The sequence below is a fragment of the Sebastes umbrosus genome, chromosome 8 (genome assembly GCF_015220745.1).
Source record: "Sebastes umbrosus isolate fSebUmb1 chromosome 8, fSebUmb1.pri, whole genome shotgun sequence".
Taxonomy (NCBI): domain Eukaryota; kingdom Metazoa; phylum Chordata; class Actinopteri; order Perciformes; family Sebastidae; genus Sebastes; species Sebastes umbrosus.
The window spans coordinates 20,207,584-20,226,757 of NC_051276.1; the positions used below are offsets into that span (position 1 = coordinate 20,207,584).

At 41.5% G+C, this 19,174-nt stretch overlaps 1 protein-coding gene across 2 annotated transcripts in view; it reads right to left on the reverse strand.

Moving 5' to 3' along the window:
- The window catches only part of cemip2 (cell migration inducing hyaluronidase 2), a 33,136-nt gene extending 13,962 nt beyond the window's left edge, over positions 1–19,174 (reverse strand). Inside the window, exons 1-10 of one of the 2 annotated variants that reach the window (XM_037778117.1) lie at positions 19,018–19,173; positions 18,916–18,984; positions 12,362–12,713; positions 12,043–12,183; positions 11,308–11,875; positions 7,969–8,138; positions 6,756–6,947; positions 4,161–4,327; positions 2,679–2,891; positions 1,099–1,304 (exon numbers count right to left, since the gene is read on the reverse strand). In XM_037778117.1, the coding sequence (XP_037634045.1) occupies positions 1,099–1,304; positions 2,679–2,891; positions 4,161–4,327; positions 6,756–6,947; positions 7,969–8,138; positions 11,308–11,875; positions 12,043–12,183; positions 12,362–12,695 (1,991 nt within the window). In that variant the 5' untranslated portion in view covers positions 12,696–12,713; positions 18,916–18,984; positions 19,018–19,173. Of the gene's footprint in view, positions 1–1,098; positions 1,305–2,678; positions 2,892–4,160; positions 4,328–6,755; positions 6,948–7,968; positions 8,139–11,307; positions 11,876–12,042; positions 12,184–12,361; positions 12,714–18,915; positions 18,985–19,017 lie in introns of both variants that reach the window. The other variant, XM_037778118.1, reaches the window with a different exon arrangement.

The window sequence follows — 19,174 nt, forward strand, 5'->3', positions numbered from 1 at the left end:
CTTGGCATAACCGAGACTATGACTTAAGAAGCAGAAGACCGAGATCAAAGAGTCCTGTGATCTTTTAAAATCCCCTCAATAATCTACCTCTCCAACGTAAACCCTGGACAGGGACAGCTCTGCCAACACACGCACACACACACACACACACACACACACTCCTGGAAACAGGCCTTGTTGCTTCTCTCACGGAGGCACTTTTCTTGTTCTTGCTTCAACATAAAAACATCCCGTGGAGAGTAACGGTTGTTATTGCATGGATAAAACCACCCTGCCAATATCTCTCGCGCATACTAATACTAACTACAGTATCTCTTTCACATGGACATGGACACTCCGTCTTCTCTCAGAGTATATCTGCACTATCACCAGGTTTCCCTCACAGACACTGACTCAGAGTCAAAGACTTTAAGGTCAGTGTGGGAGATTAAAAAGTGACAAAAATCATTTCCTGGTCAGTGTTTTCAAAGATAAGGCAGCTGCTCAGTATCTACTATATTTCCCTCCCTAAATATCAAGCTGCTTTACAGTCAAGATGTTGGCTTATTCGCAGCTCTCAGGGCTTGGCAAGTGCCTTTGCAGTGTCCCCACTATTATCTGTCATTACAATTATCTTCAGTCTTATGCTTAACAAAACTCCAGGGTCTCTGAATGGCAGCAGCAAAAGAAATAGCCTCTTTCTCCTTAAGTGTAATAAATGATCCTTCATGTGTACATGATGGTTCAGAAAGTCTGCACAGTCCACATTGTGTTTCTGTTTTCTAAACCTGTGTGTTTACTTACAGTTATGGATCTGTGGCCAATGTTAAAAACTGTCAAGACTACTAATTCACTCTGATGGGTGTGTGAACATATATTCAGTACATACACTGGTAAATAGTTGATTATTACACCCATTCTTCGTTACACACCAATGATATAACTGTTCAGTATTGTAAAGTAAGAAAGCACAAGTCATTATCCTAAGTTCTTGACTTGCAGTGGTTGTTGAGCAATGCACTGTAATTACTCATAGAAACTCAAGTTGTCTTTTATGAGTTCACTCTGCACTCCTATCTCCAAACAAAAACACACAATGTCACTATCCTAATCTCTTACTTGCACTCCGTGCTGGGCGAGGGAGTGTAGCCCTTGTAGACTTTGTCCTTGATGCTGGTGCAGAGGGTGTCATTGCGGTCAGTGGGCAGCAGAGTCCCGGGTCGGGTCAGCAGGCCGAGGTTGTGGAAGAAAGTGTTGCGCTCCTCGATCCCATCCTCGAGGAAGAAACAGTGACCCAAGGTGTCATAGCCTATGGTGTTCTTCACCTGGGTCAAAGAAAGAAGACCGCCAGATATTAAAGACGAGAAAGAGACTTTTTCAGTCCCGATACTGATACCTGGGCTTTGGGTATCAGCTGATACAGAGTACTGATCTGATACCAGTGTTTAATTAATAAGCTGTATGCCTCACTGTGTGGAAGTAACTGGGATCATTCTTTTATGTGTAAGGCACCATCAGGCCTGACTTGAACATTGTTTTCCAAACTTTGTAAAACAAAGTGTTAACAAATAACAAATTTATCTATAATATAATCTATAACATAGATTTAAATTTACTCAATTGTTATTTATTATTGAAATAATAAATCGTACACCAGCAACTTGGTAAAAAATCTTCAAAATTAACAGGAATTACAACTCAAGTGTGAACCGTTTTAAAGTAGCAACAATTTGGTCAAAACTTAAACAGGAATGTATATTCCAGTATATGATGTATATAGTATATAAACATAGAATTGAATTGATTAGATCGGCCCCATTGTCACTGACAACCGATCCAGCTATTTGAGTCAGTATCGGCCCGATATCTGATCCATTATCGGTGCATCCTTAGCTAAGACAACATGTGCATCTTGGAATCATCAACAACCCACAGGAAAATACAGTATGTTCCAACTGCTAGATATGCCTGGCTCCATAAATACTTAGATTCCTGAAATGGTCCTAATTTTTTTTTTTCTTAAACCCATCTGAAGCTATGTAAAGATTATTGGTATCAAGACAGTTGTCGAAGAAGATACACAACAAGAGAATATTCACATGGCCATTGTGGCAGATGGGAAACAGGAAAAACAGCAAACAATGTTATCCAAAACTTTGTAAATTCCATTTCCTCGAGGCAGACAGGAAGAATGCTTTCAAATCCTATGGCCTCGAGGACACAAGCCAACCCATCATTGTTTGACGTCAAGAGGGAGCATAACACACACACACACACACACACACACTTTGATTCTGCAGTTGACAGAGATACTTGTGTGAACATGTAATGTGATTTCATTTATCCAGCAAAATTATAAAAACATTTGCATTTGTCCAAAGAAAGGGACTAATTGTAAACTATTATGTCTCTTTCCAAAGAGAGTACTAGACAGATCACTCTGTAATGGAGAAAGGTATGGGACAGGAGGGTTTAAAGAGAGATTAAGGACAAGAAGGAGAGGGAGAGGAAGAAAAAGAAAGGAGGAAACAAGCCATTAAAGTAATCCAGCAATGGAGGCTGTAATTGATGAGTATTCAACAGCTAACATCATATGGTACACATCCTCCAAATAAACAGATGATTTCATGCATCTACAGCTGTCTTTTGTTCGTCCTCACATATATAATAGACTTGCTCATCACACACACGTTACTAACCAGTAAACCGTTGGTGGCGTGGATGGTGAGGCAGCGGGAGAAGGAGTGGTGTATGGAGAGTCCGTCCACATAGGTGGGTTCCCGGTAGCCTCCCCTCTGGTCCACATCACCGCACATGTGGAAGTGGAGGGGGTAGCGGCCTTGCTCGCCCTGCTGGCCCATGTTCTTCAGCTCCACGTGGGACAGATGCACTGATGAGAAGTTACTGAGAATCTTCCGGTGCGGGAGAGAGAAAACAAAGAAGGGCCAGAGTGGAGGGTAAGTCACAAAGGAGAGAGTGATTTTAAAATCGATAAAGCAAGAACAATGAGCTAAAGCAAATCATACTGGCCTTGTGGAGGGCAACACAAGGTTCATATTATGCCACAAAAGTAGGCCAACTGTCTACCCACTCTGGTCCAATTAAAGGTTTAGGTACAATTCTCTATGTTTGTCTATGATCCCACTGGGATATGAACTGTAGCTCTGTTGGCATTGTGCTCCAGTGAGTCAAATTGCGCCAAAACCACCGATGTTCCTCTCGATGAATAAGTGAATTATAGAAACAAAGCACACATGCAAAACACAAATGAATTGAAGAGCAAATAAAGTTAAACATGAATTAATAAATACAAATATGCTGTATGATTCTCCCTAGGAGGTCTTTTTGCAGGCATGGCATAATCCACACAGTCTGGTTCCTGTTAAGGAGGTATTGGCCAATCCTTCCAGCTAACTGTAACTCCCCCCCCTCCACACACACAAGCAGACTTTGATAATCTCATTGTTTCTACAGTATATACGCTGCACACGATGCCTCAAGATATAAATACCTGCTGTATGTACATGTATGCAAAGATACGCATATGCATGAGTTCTTTCATGCATATATAGTGTACATACATATTCACAGAACAGACTAATGAATATGCAATGGTGAGTGCTATGTGTGTGATGGCTCTGTTGTTGAGGTCTGCTGGTTTGGGTGGTGGGGGTCAATCATTGTGTAATATTAGTCAGTGTGTTTTTCTTGGAGACAGTAACATGTGGTAAAAAAAAAAACTGATGGAAAGAAAAAAGAAAAGTGTTTATTTTGTTTAGCACAAGGGGGATCAGTTACATAGAGCTTAAGGAATGTTATTGTGTATTTGCCACCAAAGTGAATGAAGTCGGACCATCATTAAACAAATTACAGTGAACTCATTGTCTATACAGAGACCCATGTAGGTTAGGGAGGATATGATGTTCCAGTTATGGTCGTGTTTGACCCTAAGCTGTTTTATGTTTTCAGTGTTTGTTCCGTTTTATAGACTGTGTGTCTTTTACATAAAAATAAAAGTTTGACATGTAGAGGCGGAAAGGAGAAAAACAGAGAGGATGGGAGGGAGAGAAGTAGTATGGAAGTATGGAAACTGTCATGCAGATAACTGCAGCCACAGAGACATTTAAAGGGAATGTAAAGTCAAGCTGAAACACGCAGACACACATACACATAAGACACACCTTGATGTGGCCTCCATAGGTGTCGTGGCTGTAGAACTGGCACACGTTTCCGTAGCACAAGTTTTCCATTTCTCCGTAGATGAGAATGTTTCTGGAGAGCAGACCCACTTCAGCACGCATGTCGACCCCATCTATGATCTCTCCAACATGGTTATACTGAGGCTTCCCTGGGCAGAACACACAGGGAGATTCTTGGCTATTAGCTACAACAAGGTGACAATTCTAACCTTTTTCACTCCCCCCCTTTTCATAGACACATTTTTGTCTTTTTTTAAGGGGGGCACATGGGGTCTTTAGGGGGAGATAGCAGGTCAACAGTAGATGTCACATAGAAGTGGTGTACATCATCTGAAAGCTGGGAACCTGAAGATGAATTTGAGATGCAGCTCAGCATTGTGTGTCAAATTGTTCTACTCATAAATCAGAAATAAAAAAAAGAATTAATTAATTATTCAAATAAATTTGTGTATAAGGGCTAAGAACATTATGATAGAAGATGATGGGCATTGCCATGCTCACTTATGTCTCATTAGTTGTTGCAGCAATTTTTGGGTTGATACCATTTGTTACACAGATTTGGTGCTGAATTTAACCACTTTTTACCACTCGAGAATTGATCAAATATGATCAATAATCCCTCCAAAATACCACATTAAGACACCAAGACCTTGAGGAACACCATATAAAAATCCATGCTGTGTTTTAGTGTCAAAAACGTTTGACATTTGGAAATTTCTACGAGAATTGCATTTTTCGGCGACTGTATGGTGAGCACTTCTGCTCTGGAAACTGCTCAGAAACCCCCTTATTGTCAGTCTACCTAGCAAAGCCATCCATCCTCTGAATGCTCTAGATCTCTTGTTTGTGGCTGTAAAGTTTAATGAGGCTGTGATTATCCTAGAGGTCACCACAGGTCATTTTATACAGTGAGGTCAAGTTTCAAAAAATGATCTCACTACAATGAAGTGGCTACTATGGGGACTAACATCATCACACATGAATACAACTGGGCTCATTGAATCCACAAGAGTCTCAGCTTTCCAGTTATACCTAATTTGTGCAATTCCAAGACTGTTCAGGGACTCCTCTATGCAGAAACCATTTTAGAATAGGCAAAAATGACACATACTGCATGCAAAAATTGCATTGTTTTTGGCCAAAACTGCATGTGATTATCATAAGGTGGACATGTCTGTAAAGGGAAGACTTGTGGGTATCCATAGAACCCATTTTCATTCACGTATCTTGAGGTCAGAGGTCAAGGGACCCCTTTGAAAATTGCCATGCCAGTTTTTCCTCGCCAAAATTTAGCCTAAATTCTGAGCATTATTTAGCTTCCTTCCCGACATGCTAGCATGACATGATAGCTCTAAAACCTGAGCCTGCTACAGCCTCTGATAGACAGTAAAGTCGGCCGAGGGGCGCCGGAGTGGAAGAGGTTAAAGATTAAATCTGGTGCACAATTGGACAAAACCTGGAAAAAGTGCAAGTCATTATTTTGTATGATTACAAATGTCAACCGCTGCATTCCATGTCATCCAATTAAAGCAGAAGAAGAACATGAACACTCATTTAATTTAGCTGAATAGCATGACACAATTTCCCTTCAGATTTTTGTGGAACCTTTCTGAGGTCATACAGAGACCCAAACCTTTTCACTAAAATACCAGCTTAATATAAAATGTGGAAACAAATAGGAAGTGGCTTTTAAACTAAACTAAGGTAATTTATTTCTGGAAATGGTGGGCTTCCAATTGTCAACCACAGGAAGTATGCCTAAGCAGCGCACACTTAAACATAAACAACTACCCACACCCCAAAACCAACCAACCAAAATAATAGACATGTAAAAGCAAAAGTGATCAAATACATATGAAACAAAACATTATCAGCTCTTTGGAAAGTACCCGTGCCCACAGGGTGCAGCTGCCAACGATAACGCACAGCAGTACTCCAGCTGCTCAGCCCTTCCTCAAAAACTAGGCACGCACACATTCACACTAATACACCCTTCTCTTCAGGAAGGGAGTTGGCATTTGTTGACAACAGAGGAATGGGATCAGGAAATATATCAGATAGAGAGATAGACAAAAAGCAACAAACAGATTGTAAGAAAACAACATTAGAGGAGCAGATGAATGTAGGAGGATGTGAAGCAGAGGCGATGTCTCTAAATCCATACAACCACTGGTTATTATAAGATGAGGTTACTATAAAAACATAAGCTGACAGTCTCTTTTTAGCTTCCTCCACTAATCTAATCTTACATCACTATAACAGCTGGACAGGAAATTAGATCTCTCTGGATGTCAGGATTAGTAGCACATCTGCTAATCACATTTATTGACTATAATGTCTTCTTTTGCTGCTGGCACAACATTGGTCATGAGTCTTCATTTTACAAGAACTGTATAGCTCAAAATGGCACAGGCAGTACAAAGCTGGAGTCAGACTAGAAGCCGCACACATGAAAGGAGTGGGCCCTCAAAGGACAAACACTGACACATACAAAGACAGTTTTAGTTTGCAGCCAGGGCAACAACCCTATTCTCTCAATACACACACACACACACACACCACTGGCCTCTCTCTCACCTTGTAGCCTGACCTGCCTGCTGCTGCAGTGAGAGCAGGGCAATAAAGTAAACTCTTCAGCCTGGTGCATGGAGTAGTCCGTGCTGGCGACTACAATCTGATCACCGGGTTGCCAGGTCTGCTGCACTTCGTCCTGCAGGTTCAGCACCACCTGGTCCACAGCATCCATCTGGAAGCCTGAGATGGGGAAACCTGGGGGGGAAGGGGCGGCATAGCACTTCATTTAAAAGAAACAGGAAGGACTAGAAACTAAAATAGTATACATATGTATTATCTCTAGCAATAAAGGATCTTTTCAAGTAAGAACAAAAATAAATATCCTTACGTGAACTTAAATGTTTCCATAACAACTGTAGTAAAAATAATATTACACTAAGATTAGTCCATCTATTTGTAATACCTGTCAAATAAGGAGGAAAGACACGAGGATAACAGAGAACAAAAGATACTAAATAGCAGGCTAATTTGTTGTTCTTCTACAGTACTGAATAGTAAAGTAATGTATCACTAAGTCACAATTTAGATCCTGGCTTATAAATATCTCAATAACCATTGAGATATTGTGAAGCAAAGAAAATAAATTACATTTTTGTGTACAGAAGTTATTAATATTGTTCTGTTGTGGGTAATATCAACCAAAATAACTATGTAAAGACAGTTAGATAACCCCAGGAAACCATCATTTTTCACCTTATGTTCCAAGTTGAGTCACTGTCAAAATGTATTTTACAAGGTGTGGGTATGCACAATCGCATAAAGAAAGACAGCGGGTGTATTAGTGCCTCACCCAAACCACACACATATACAGTTACATCTGTATGAAGATCTGTCATAACGGTATGGTCACAAAACCAATGTCACCAACTCAGGCACAAGAATGTCTTTCATGTTCAGATGATTGATCTGTAAAGCAGTTGGCATGTGGTAAACCTCATTCCTCAACCTGTCACCTCTCTCCTAACTGTTTACCACTTCAAAGCAAGAGAAACCTGTCCATTTCACCTGGACTGCTTCCATGCTACTGAAGCCTGTTATTGTGAATAACTACAGACAAATAGCGTCAAACTTAGAAGACCTACACAAAATGACAGAAGGCATAAACTAAGCACTAAAATAACTGTCCAATTGCTATATAATGTCTAATTGCTGCCAACACTGAACCATGTAGTTCAAGCTGGTTTTGAAATTGATACCGTCATAAGCCGCTTCTCACCATTCTTCCACTCGCTGTAGGCGGTGACCGAGAAGCGCACTCCGTCCACGGTGGTGAAGTTCCGGCTTACCAGAGCTCTCCCTCCTGTGTCATGGTTTTCATGTTCCCTAACGTCCTCTGTGCATGACGTGTTACCACCACCTACGACCGAGACCAAAGCCCACGCCTGTCTGGAGAGACCAGAGGGATGAAGAGAAAAGACAGAAAGGAGAGGGAGACATTTTCAGACATCACAGTACATAGACAAGTTTCACACAAGCTTGTCATAGTCTTGCAGTTTTATGTGAAATGCTATTTATGAGAATATAATGCACCAAACATGACCCATTATTTGTGACAGATGACCCTAATCATCATGTTAAGCCACTGAAAGGTGATGGTAGCTGCAGTAGCTTGAGGAAGCACCAGAATTAGTGGACCAGTCTCAGCGATATTGTCAAAAGGACATTCAAATCAGGTTTACGTAATATCTCACAGATGCGAGAGCTAGTCATATAAAGGGTGGGACCTGAACTGCATAATAAAGTTTCTGTGTTTGAGTCATCATGAGGCATCAGGATGAAGATGTGTCGATCACACACCCAAACCTCTTCTACTGAGACTATGGATACTACAGATGATAACAAACACTTAGAGACGTACGTGGTGTATCTGAAAAAGAGATTAAACTAGTCATCACTAGTGTAATGCCCTGAAGGCAGAGCCTGAAGCAGCTGAAAATCAGAGTGAATATCATGTGATAATACAAAGACAATGAGAAGTAGAAGGATATCAGAAACGTTGAGATAATTATAAAAATGACAACAGGGGATTCCAGGAAGGGTGTTCATATGGCTCAGAGGAATAATGGGCGTACTTGCCACATCCCAAACTTCATTCAAATCCAACTTTTTAACTTTTGCTCCAAATCCTCCCATCTCACTCCGTTGCTTTCTGTATTATAAAGCAGGAATGTCAAGAAAATCATTTTTGAATGAGATTACACTGATTAAATAAGAAAGATTGGCCAAAATCATTTGAGCTTGAGGGCGTGGATGACAAAAGGGATTGGGCGTGCTTTTGAGGGCGTATGACCTAAAATAAGGCAGTGTAACGAGACTTGCAGCCTTGGTTGTTTCAAATGTCATGTCCTTAGCATCTTAAGAATGACTTTTTACTCTTTTTTTTGTCTAGCATTAGTTGAATGAGTTCAAACAAGTTTAAAGCCTTTTCGCTATTCATGAATATAATAATATTTTAACACCATTGTTCTAAACTATGGCATGACCTTTAAACACTTGACCTTTAAACTGACCCTGCCTTCTCACATAATTTAACCTATTTTTAAAACTATGGAATCATATCTGGGTAGGCAATTTCAGTAGGTTACACTAGGATGATCTGCAGTCAACTCACTGCACATTTGAACACAATACAAAAGCAGTTAAACGCTCAATCTACTCCTTGGAGAACTATCTTTGGAATAATTAAATCACAAAAAACAACAACAGAGTGAGTTCTGAATCCTAATAATCACACCTAAAAGATGTAGATGAAAGACCCCCTGCAGTATGTCAATGCACACCCCACTGATCCGCAAACAGGATCCATCTGGGGATCCACACTGTCATTACAGCCCCAGTGTGTGGCTTTCTCCGTTCAGAAGGAGTGGTTGTTTCCCTTTTTCCTTTTGCCACATCCTTGATACACCTTTTTAACAACCTCATTGTTTTACGGGAAATAGCAAACGCGTGGAGGCAAGAGGTGAATTCACTAAAGGCCGGCATGAACGCGTGTTTGAGTGCTCTCCTGAGAGATAAAGATTAAAGACAGTGGGGTTAACAGGCACGAGGCAGGAGCCAATACATTCATGGATCTGTGGAAGGAAGGATGGTTGACGCCCCTGAGATCAAACTATTATTCAAAGGTGTTGTTGTAATGCGCTAGTTTATTATTGTTTATATTAAATCAAGCATAAGTTGGAGATCACGAGGGGTTAAAGAGGTTGATGAAACATGCCCTTTGGCACACAGGTATGCATGGTGTTACAGCACTGATGCAAAATAAGAAAAGCAAACAAAAAACAAGCACCAAAATTAGTTTCCAAGTATGTTCCCGCTATATTCCCTGCTGTTTGTCTGCAACACGCCATAACAGGTCATAAACAGATCTACACTTCATCATTACGCTCAATCCTATAGGTCAGACGCCTTTACTCTTTCAGCCTAGAATCACTCAGCCAAACATTATGTGACTTTAACGAGACATTAAACTGCATGCTCTCTCATAAATGTGTGCTATGTGTTTCCTCCTCCTACAAGCAAATCCATAGAAAGCTAAGATAAAACTCAACACTCCAATAAATGGTGACAGGATAAGAAGAGAGTGTACACCGTTAACTTATTGGTACACACACACACACATACACACAACGCAGGGCTCTATCGTCTGATCTATTTGAGGGGGATTTGTTTGCAGACTTGGCACCCACCCCCTTAGACGAAATGTGACACTGGAGAATCTGGCGTAGCACTTGGCTTTTCAGTCAACCAAGGACCAAAACAGGCCGAGCTACAAATAACTCGGAGTGAAATGCTGCACTTTGACTTTCCATTGAAAGAACCTTGTGTGCATAGATGTGGTTGAGTGGTGGTAACATAAGATCTAATGTCATGTAAAGTTAAAATCCAATTATCTCACTTTATGAGCTTAAAGAAAACATTAGCCCATGTGGACAGGACAAACCTCAAACCTCCAGTAACTGTCCTTTTGCATGACACACATAAAATCGCCTGAATCGCCACATTTTGCACAAATACTGGAAACTCTCTGACCATAACCCCATTATCCTGTACGTGCTTCCTTTTCTGGCAGAGCGTGATATAGCGGAAACACAGGGGAGACAGGAAGAGGAATAACTAGGAACAATTCAAGGGAACATCACAAACGAAAAGAAAGATACATGAAAGAGGACTTTTCCCAAGGAGGGTGAAGATGGAACACAATGCTGGTATTGTCAGTCCAACTAAGTGAGGGGTCTCCTTTTAGTGGTTAAACAAAAACACATTAACCGTCTTTATCAGCCCCAGGAGACCGAGAATAAACAAAACACTCCCAAAGACTTGCGCAGACAACGCACCATGGAGAACCAACACAAACTCTCCAAGAGCTGGCACATTCTGCAACACAGCTGGAACACAAACCCCACTCACGCATACTTTGACACAGTTTGACAACAGACACACTCGTCAGGGCAACATCAACAAACAATCCTTGAGTATTTTCATTATTTGATTTGAAAAACAAATAATTTAGAAGTCTGTACAACATTTCCCATATTCATAATTTGGCATTATTTACCTGTATTTGAGATCATTGACAAAGCTGCTGCCAAGCTTCTCTTCAATGGCCTTCTTAGTTTCATCCAGAAGACTTTTGACAGCTGAGTCTCCTACAGCCAGTGTGACAATGCGGCCCGCCGGCAGGGTCCGCAGCAGCTGGGTGAGCTGCCGACTGTCATTACGAGACTCGTGTGTGTCGTAGCGTTCAGACACCAGCACAGCGGCTGTGTCTTGGTCCAACACGCGTAAGTTGATCCCCCGGCTGAAGTTCCGCTGGAAGGAATAATCCCCTGTGGCCAGACCGGAGGCCGGGACACTTCGGGTCAGCAGGGACCAGGAAACTCTCTCAGTACCGTGTAGCTCCAGAGTCCCGCCGCTCATGACGCCTATGAACTTGCGGCCCATTTCAGGCACTTCAGGGACTGCCTTGTCGTCAGAGCGGCCCACGAGTGCAATGGTGGCTCGAGAACGGTAGCGACATTTGGGAGCACCGATGTGCAGGGCTCCACCGTCTTCTATAAGGATGTGACGTGTTCTCAAGGTTATGTTTTTGGAGCCGTCAGCGTTGTCTGCAAACACTACCTGACCTGTGAAGAGGCAACGAAAATCACAAGTTATTTTGTGCTGTATGTTACATCCTCACATCCACAAGCTGAACTTGACCTGCTGAACGATGTCACTTCTCATATATTAAATATATACAATCAATGTTACAACTCAAAATGCTACAAATAATGCACCCTGGTGTGCTTACCTCCTGACTGGATGGTTAGTGTATGGAAGGTAGCAGAAGCATCCAATCTAAACAAATGTCCCCTCCTGACGATAACAGCCTTCTCTGGATGGTGGCCTGGGTTCCAGCTACTAAGGGATAGGTTGTGGTCCGGACAATTCTCTGCAAACATGACCAATCAGTGATAAATTACAGAACCTCATGCTTATTAGACAGGGATATATACACAGACGGAGCAGGGAGCACATGCAGCAAGTTGAGAAGCCATGGGTTACATAAAGAGACATATATTTAAAAAAGAAAAACCTAAACATTTGAATTAGTAATTCATAATACTGACCGTCCAACACATCTCCACTTGTGAGACTAAGGACCAGGATGAGGGTGAGGAAGAAAGCCCCCATCGACACTCCGAAACAGATCAATGTGTTCTTTCTTTGTCGGAGGCTCTGAGCGAGCACCCTACGCTGGTTCTCCTCTGACAGGTTGAAAGTGGCTCTACGCTCAGGCGGGGGGCCGTGAGGTTTTATCGGAGGAGGCGGTGGAGCTTTGGCAGGTGGTGGCGAACGGACTGGAGCCACCCGCCCGGGGACATAACCTGGAGACCTCTGGTGGGTGACGTGGGACGGAGCCACAAAGACCGGGAAGCGGCTGGGCCCATCGCTCGTCGGCATGGTATACGTGTCTGCTACCTGAGAGGAGAAAAATGACTGTGGATTAACCCTTGTGTGGTGTTCATGTTTTTGTTACTCAGCCAATGTCCGCCGGTCTGTTGGACCCACCCCATTATTGGGTTTTTAAATCAATACAGCCATAACAATTTATGTAAAAATACTTAACAGATGTTTACTTTATCCCAATTACAAGCAATATAGACAGCATATGGTTAATATTTGCCATTTACTTCTGTAGGATATTATTTATGAACAAAAGTGCTATTTGTTTTTTGTGATAAAAATGTAATAAAAAATAAAAATCAATTATAATGAAGATATGGGTGGAAAAAAACATTTATCTTGAACAAATATAAATGAAACAATGTTTTTATTGATGTTTATTTCTTTGAACTTAATTAGAAATTCATGTCAGTCTACACAACACGAACCCCATTGAACACATAGCCTATTCATGCCAGCTTATACAACACATGAGGGGCAGGAGGAGTTTTACTGTGTGTGTGTTGCATCTTTTGACATCCATGTTTCTCCACTTGCTGGCTGCTGAGGGGCTCGTTTTTGAGCTGCTTGATGGACAGTCTCATCCTCTTCATCATACTCATTGTCAGACTCTGAATTGACAGAAATGTGATCCTAATATTCTGAAAACTCTTCCTCTTCATCTTCATCTTCCAAAAGTTCTCTCTCTTCTAAAATCATTTCTAAAGCCCTGTGAGCAGAGTCTTTTTGCCATCTTGCTCGATTGCGATAAAGAGCCACACAGCCAATTTGCAGCTGGGATATAGTGTAAGAAAATATAGACTAGTTCCCGCAAGACAGAGGGTAAAATGTGCGGGAATGTGGGAGCAGACAGGTGTCTGTGCTTGAAATGAAACAACCTCATGCGGGAACAGCAGGAGCAGAAAGACAAAACTCAGTACAATGTGCAGTCATTGAAAAATGTTCTCTTTTATATGTTCTTCATAGAAAATGAGCCAAGGCCAATGAGTCTGGGGTCCCACAGACCTCAAACACCACACAAGGGTTAACTGAGGATGTTTTTTGGCATACTCAGAAAAGTGGCATTGGGACTACTGTCAAAGACTAACAACAAATAGATTTACTTTCGCACTGTCTCTCACATCCAATGTTGTATTAACTTAAAAAACAAAATGTTACTTTGATGGCAGCTTGATTCTTTTCAAACTGAAGTCACTGGTTTGTTGTCAGCAAAACTATTTGAATAACACACAGTTTAAAGCATAAATTGTAGGCAGAAGTTGGTAAAATAGTAAAATGATGTGTTAAGGGGTGAGACATAAAAGGGGGGAAAAAGAGGTCAGGCAGAAGAGGTCAAGAGGGAGGAAGAAGACACTAAAAGAGCACATAAAGTGAGAGTAAAAACAGTAGGAGGTGAAGGAAGAAAAAAGGGCTGATTCTTGGGAAACAGGCAATAACCCTTAGAGCATCTCATTCGTGGTGGGTAAAGATCCAGGGTGTGGGTCTTAAAAAGAAATTAATCTATTACTCAACAATGGTGGCTGGTTTGGCTAGGACAGACTGACATTGGCTGCTCTTGTCCACGGCAACGAAGGAGGTTGTGAATAATGGATCGCAACATTCCTCTGACTATGTTAACACTGCAAAAACAGATGGCACCAATTACAGTAGGAAAGGAGGAGAGTGCCAGCTCGTGTCTGCGCTGACTTTATTTCACACAACTGGAGGAGGTAGCACAAAATGAACTGAAGCCACGGACATACACGGACATACATACATACACACACACACATGCACACGCGGAAAAGGTCATATGGACACACACCTGTACACACAAACACGCAGGGGTACAGGAAATGACACTGCAGAGAAAAAGGCTTCAATAGCACTTTTCTCTAACACAAACACCCTGTACCACTGTAATGACATTACTTCTTGCTACTACAGGTCTAATCTTCCCTTACATAAAGTCAGCAAGTTGAAATGTTCACACGTTGAGATTCTTCAGTCTTTTTAAGAGGTTGTTAAAAGTTCAAAAGTGCAACAACTGTCCGATACTGGATCGGATATTGGGCTGATACTGACTCAAATAGTTGGATCAGATATCGGTGACAATGGGGACGATCTATTCAATTTCTATGTTTATATACTATATACATTATAGACTTGAATTGTAATTCCTGTTCCAGGTGTACGAATTATTATTCTAATGATAAATAACAATTCTGTAAATTTCTATATGTATTCATTTGTCATATTTAGTTTGACAAAATTAGGAAAGCCATGTTTAGGTCAAGCCTGATGTTGCTTAACAAACAAGGCAAAAGTGAGCATGGCTCACATACCGTCGCTCACTGCTTGACCCCTACTAAAGTAGGGCCAAAGGTTTTCCCCTTTTGGAACTAATGGCATTTGTCTATTGAGCACAATCTAGCTTGTTATTATCAAAAATGTAGGGCACCCTGGACTTCTTACCCCCAAAAGGAAGAACTACAGCACACTGTCAACCATCATACCAAATTTGAAGTTCCTAAGTGAAATACTTTCCGAGTTCTTCTCCGGAAACGAAATTGAAGTCGAAAAAATCACAGCTTTTGGCCGAAATTTAAAAAATGTTGGGCACCTGGACTTCTTACCCCCAAAAGGCAGAACTAGACCACACTGTCAACCATCATACCAAATGTGAAGTTCCTAAGTGAAATAGTTTCCGAGTTATGCTCCGGACACGAGGGCGGACGGAAGGACGGACACACGGAGGGCTATATACCCCCGACTACGCTGTTGCGGGGGTATAATAAATTAATGATCCCAGTCACTTCCACACAGTGAGTCATACAGCTTATTAATTAAACACTGGTATCAGATCGGTAGTCTGTATCGGCCGATACCCAAAGCCCAGGTATCACTATTGTATCGGGACTGAAACAGTTGGATGGGTGCATCCCTTAAACCAAAGAGAGCCTGAAAGGGATGACTTTCAGACTGTAAATCATCAGAATGTGTATCAGTACTTCACACACAAATATGTGGACAGACTCACGTACACTCCCGTGCCAATCCACAGACACACACACAACCGACCATTGTCTTGCCAAGCCAATTAGTCATCATTTTAGCCCAGAGCACAACAAACCTCTTCAACTCATAAACAAAGCAATGTACAATCAAGGGCTGCTCAACAAGGGCTCAGTCATTTAGTTAGGCCACAATATAAGCTGAGCCCAACAGCAGCCGTTTCACCCACTTCAACCTGAATCATCCCATTATAGTGTCTCTGAACCATTCCTCTTAAGACTGATAATTCTCCAAACCTAAACTGGAATGTAATCAAGAAAGACATGCTCATTACACTTTCTTTTAGATGTTCATATTCTCACGGTCTGTGCCCTGCATCAGACGGACTCAGTGGGAGCCCTGTGATGGGATGATCCCCAGGCATCAGTCTTTTTTACAACCCTATCTCAGGCTATGTTTTTATTCACATTCCTCACCATAAAAAAAGGGCCAAGCTGGTCCTGCTCCCCTGCTACTAACTGACCTGTCAGAGCACAAAGAGATGTGGACTTACGCACCTTGGGGCTATTCAACAACTTCTGGAAAATACACTCATTACAAGGCTGCGTGGCTTCTCATGGACCTCATGTATTTCCTAAAAACTAGGGACTCACTCATGGCCTCCTTCACGCTCATATTTTCCTGATTTCAGAGCTACTGAATATCAAACAGATGTCTGGGGGAAACACTGGACTGGAGTCAAAGCGGGACAGACCATCACACATTCCTCAGCTGTAAAATCATCCTGGACTTTGGAAATCGACATTGGCAGTGTAACAAACAGTACCCACGTGTTGTGTATATTAACCTTCTGAGACCCACAATAGACACATTTTTGTCTTTTTAAGGGGGGGACAGGGGGTGTTTAACAGGTCAACAGTAGATGTCACATAGAAGTGGTGTACATCATCTGAAAGCTGGGAACCTGAAGATGAATTTGAGATGCAGCTCAGCATTGTGTGTCAAATTGTTCTACTCATAAATCAGAAATAAAAAAAAAATAATTAATTAATTATTAAAATACATTTTGAAAGTGTATAAGGGCTAAGAACATTATGATAGAAGATGATGGCCATTGCCATGCTCACTTTGGTGTCATTAGTTGTTGCAGCAATTTTTGGGTTGATACCATTTGTTACACAGATTTGGTGCTGAATTTAACCACTTTTTACCACTCGAGAATTGATCAAATATGATCAATAATCGCTCCAAAATACCACAATAAGACACCAAGACCTTGAGGAACACCATAGAAAAATCCATGCTGTGATTTAGTGTCAAAAACGTTTGACATTTGGAGATTTCTGCGAGAATTGCATTTTTCCGCATTTGGATGGCGAGCACTTCTGTTCTGGAAACTGCTCAGAAACCCCCTTATTGTCAATCTAGCTAGGGAAGCCATCCATCCTCTGAATGCTCTAGCACTCTAGTTTGTAGCTGTAAAGTTTCATGAGGCTGTGATTATCCTAGAGGTCACCACAGGTCATTTTATACAGCAGTGAGGTCAAGTTTAAAAAAAAGGTCTCACTACAATGAATTGGCTACTATGGGGACTAACATCATCGCACATGAATACAGTTGGGCTCATTGGATCCACAAGAGTCTCAGCTTTACAGTGATACACAATTTATGTAATTCAAAGACTGTTTGCAGTATGCAGAAATATTCAAACATCATTTTAGAATAGGCGAAAATAACACATTTATATTGCATTCAAAAAACTGCATGGTGTTTGCCCCAAACTGCATGTAATTATCACAAAGTGGGCATGTCTGTAAAGGGGAGACTCGTGAGTACCTATAGAACCCATTTCCATTCACATATCTTGAGGTCAGAGGTCAAGGGATCCCTTTGAAAATGTCCATGCCAGTTTTTCCTCGCCAAAATTTACCCCAACTTTAGAGCATTATTTATCCACCAGTGGATTCCTTAAGTTTTCTAGTTTCATATGATATAAGTAACTTCACCCTAGCTCTAAAACTGAGCCACTGCTACAGCCTCTGAAATACAGTAAAATTGGTCGGGATTGACACATGATTTTTTTTTCAGATTACCTGTCTCATGCACTACTGTCAGGATAAAGTGACCGTTTTATAAAAATAACTCTTCTTTAAATCACATTTGCTCCGTTTCTACCCACTGCAGCTTTAATAACGAGGTGAAATAAGGTGTGTTAAAGGGGAGGATTTCATTACTTGTGTTGATTTACGGGCTTGTTGTGGCCCGAAGTGATTTCCACACAGCTTCCACACAACACCTTTCTTCACGGTTCAAGAAGCATAACGTTACTAGCTAGCTAGGTTAATACTATATATTTTAAAGGGTAACTAGTTACTGGATAGTATATCATCGACATATCCCCGCAAAATAGAAAAACTAAAGGATAACACATGGTACAAGTCACACAGTATATGTTAACTTAGAAATATTAAAACACAGTTTCGTTATTAGTGGCTTTTCTCCACTTTGACAGTTAAAGGTCCCATATTATAAAAAAGTGAGATTTTCATGTTTTTTTTATTATAAAGCAGGTTTAAGTGCCATATAAATACTGTGAAAGTATCAAAACACTCAATCCACAGGGAAATACACAGCCCGTATTCAGAAACTCTGCAATTGAAACAAGCTGTCAGGATTTCTGTCCATTTGTGATGTCACAAATATACAATATTTAGACCCCTTTACGCAGTTTTAAACATAAAAATTGTAAATGTGTCCCAGTTTATTTCTGGTTGCAGTGTATGTTAATGACATCAGCTAACAGGAAGTACACATGGACCCAAGCTGTTGCCTCAAATTCCATTGAAATGTGCTAAAACCGAGCGTTTCAGACAGAGGGTAAATACAGGCATATTCAGGCAGACAGTATGAGGAAAATAAAGTTGTTTTTTTAACATTACAGCATGTAAACATGTTCTAGTAGAAACACAAAATACAAGTATGAACCTGAAAATGAGCACAATATGGGACCTTTAAGGTAACGTTAACTTGCGGATGGAACACGTATCGTTAGACGCACACCCTTAAAAGCACGTTTTACTAGCTTATTAAACCCTCACGAGGAGCCTCTTCACAAGACAATAAATCAAAGTTTCCCTCGGTGAATCCTCTACCAACCCCACCGGTTGACAGACAGACAGACACGGAGACAATGTGACCGGTGGGTCGGTGAGCTCGGACCTACCGGTGGTGAGACTGTCCTGCTGCTCTCCCGCTCTGTCCATCCGCCGTTTAAAGCGCTGACCCGGTGCTGCTCGTGCTGCTGCTGGTGCTGCTGGTGGTGGTGGTGGTGGTGAATAAGTTCTCAGCCTTGCAAAGTTTGCTTTCCCGTGTCCCCTTTTTATATACTTTTTCTTTACATGGTGTTTTTTTCTGCTGGTGGGCTGTCGTCCCGTCCGTCGGTCAGCCCCCCCTGTCCTGTCCCTGTCCGGTCCCACCGAGAG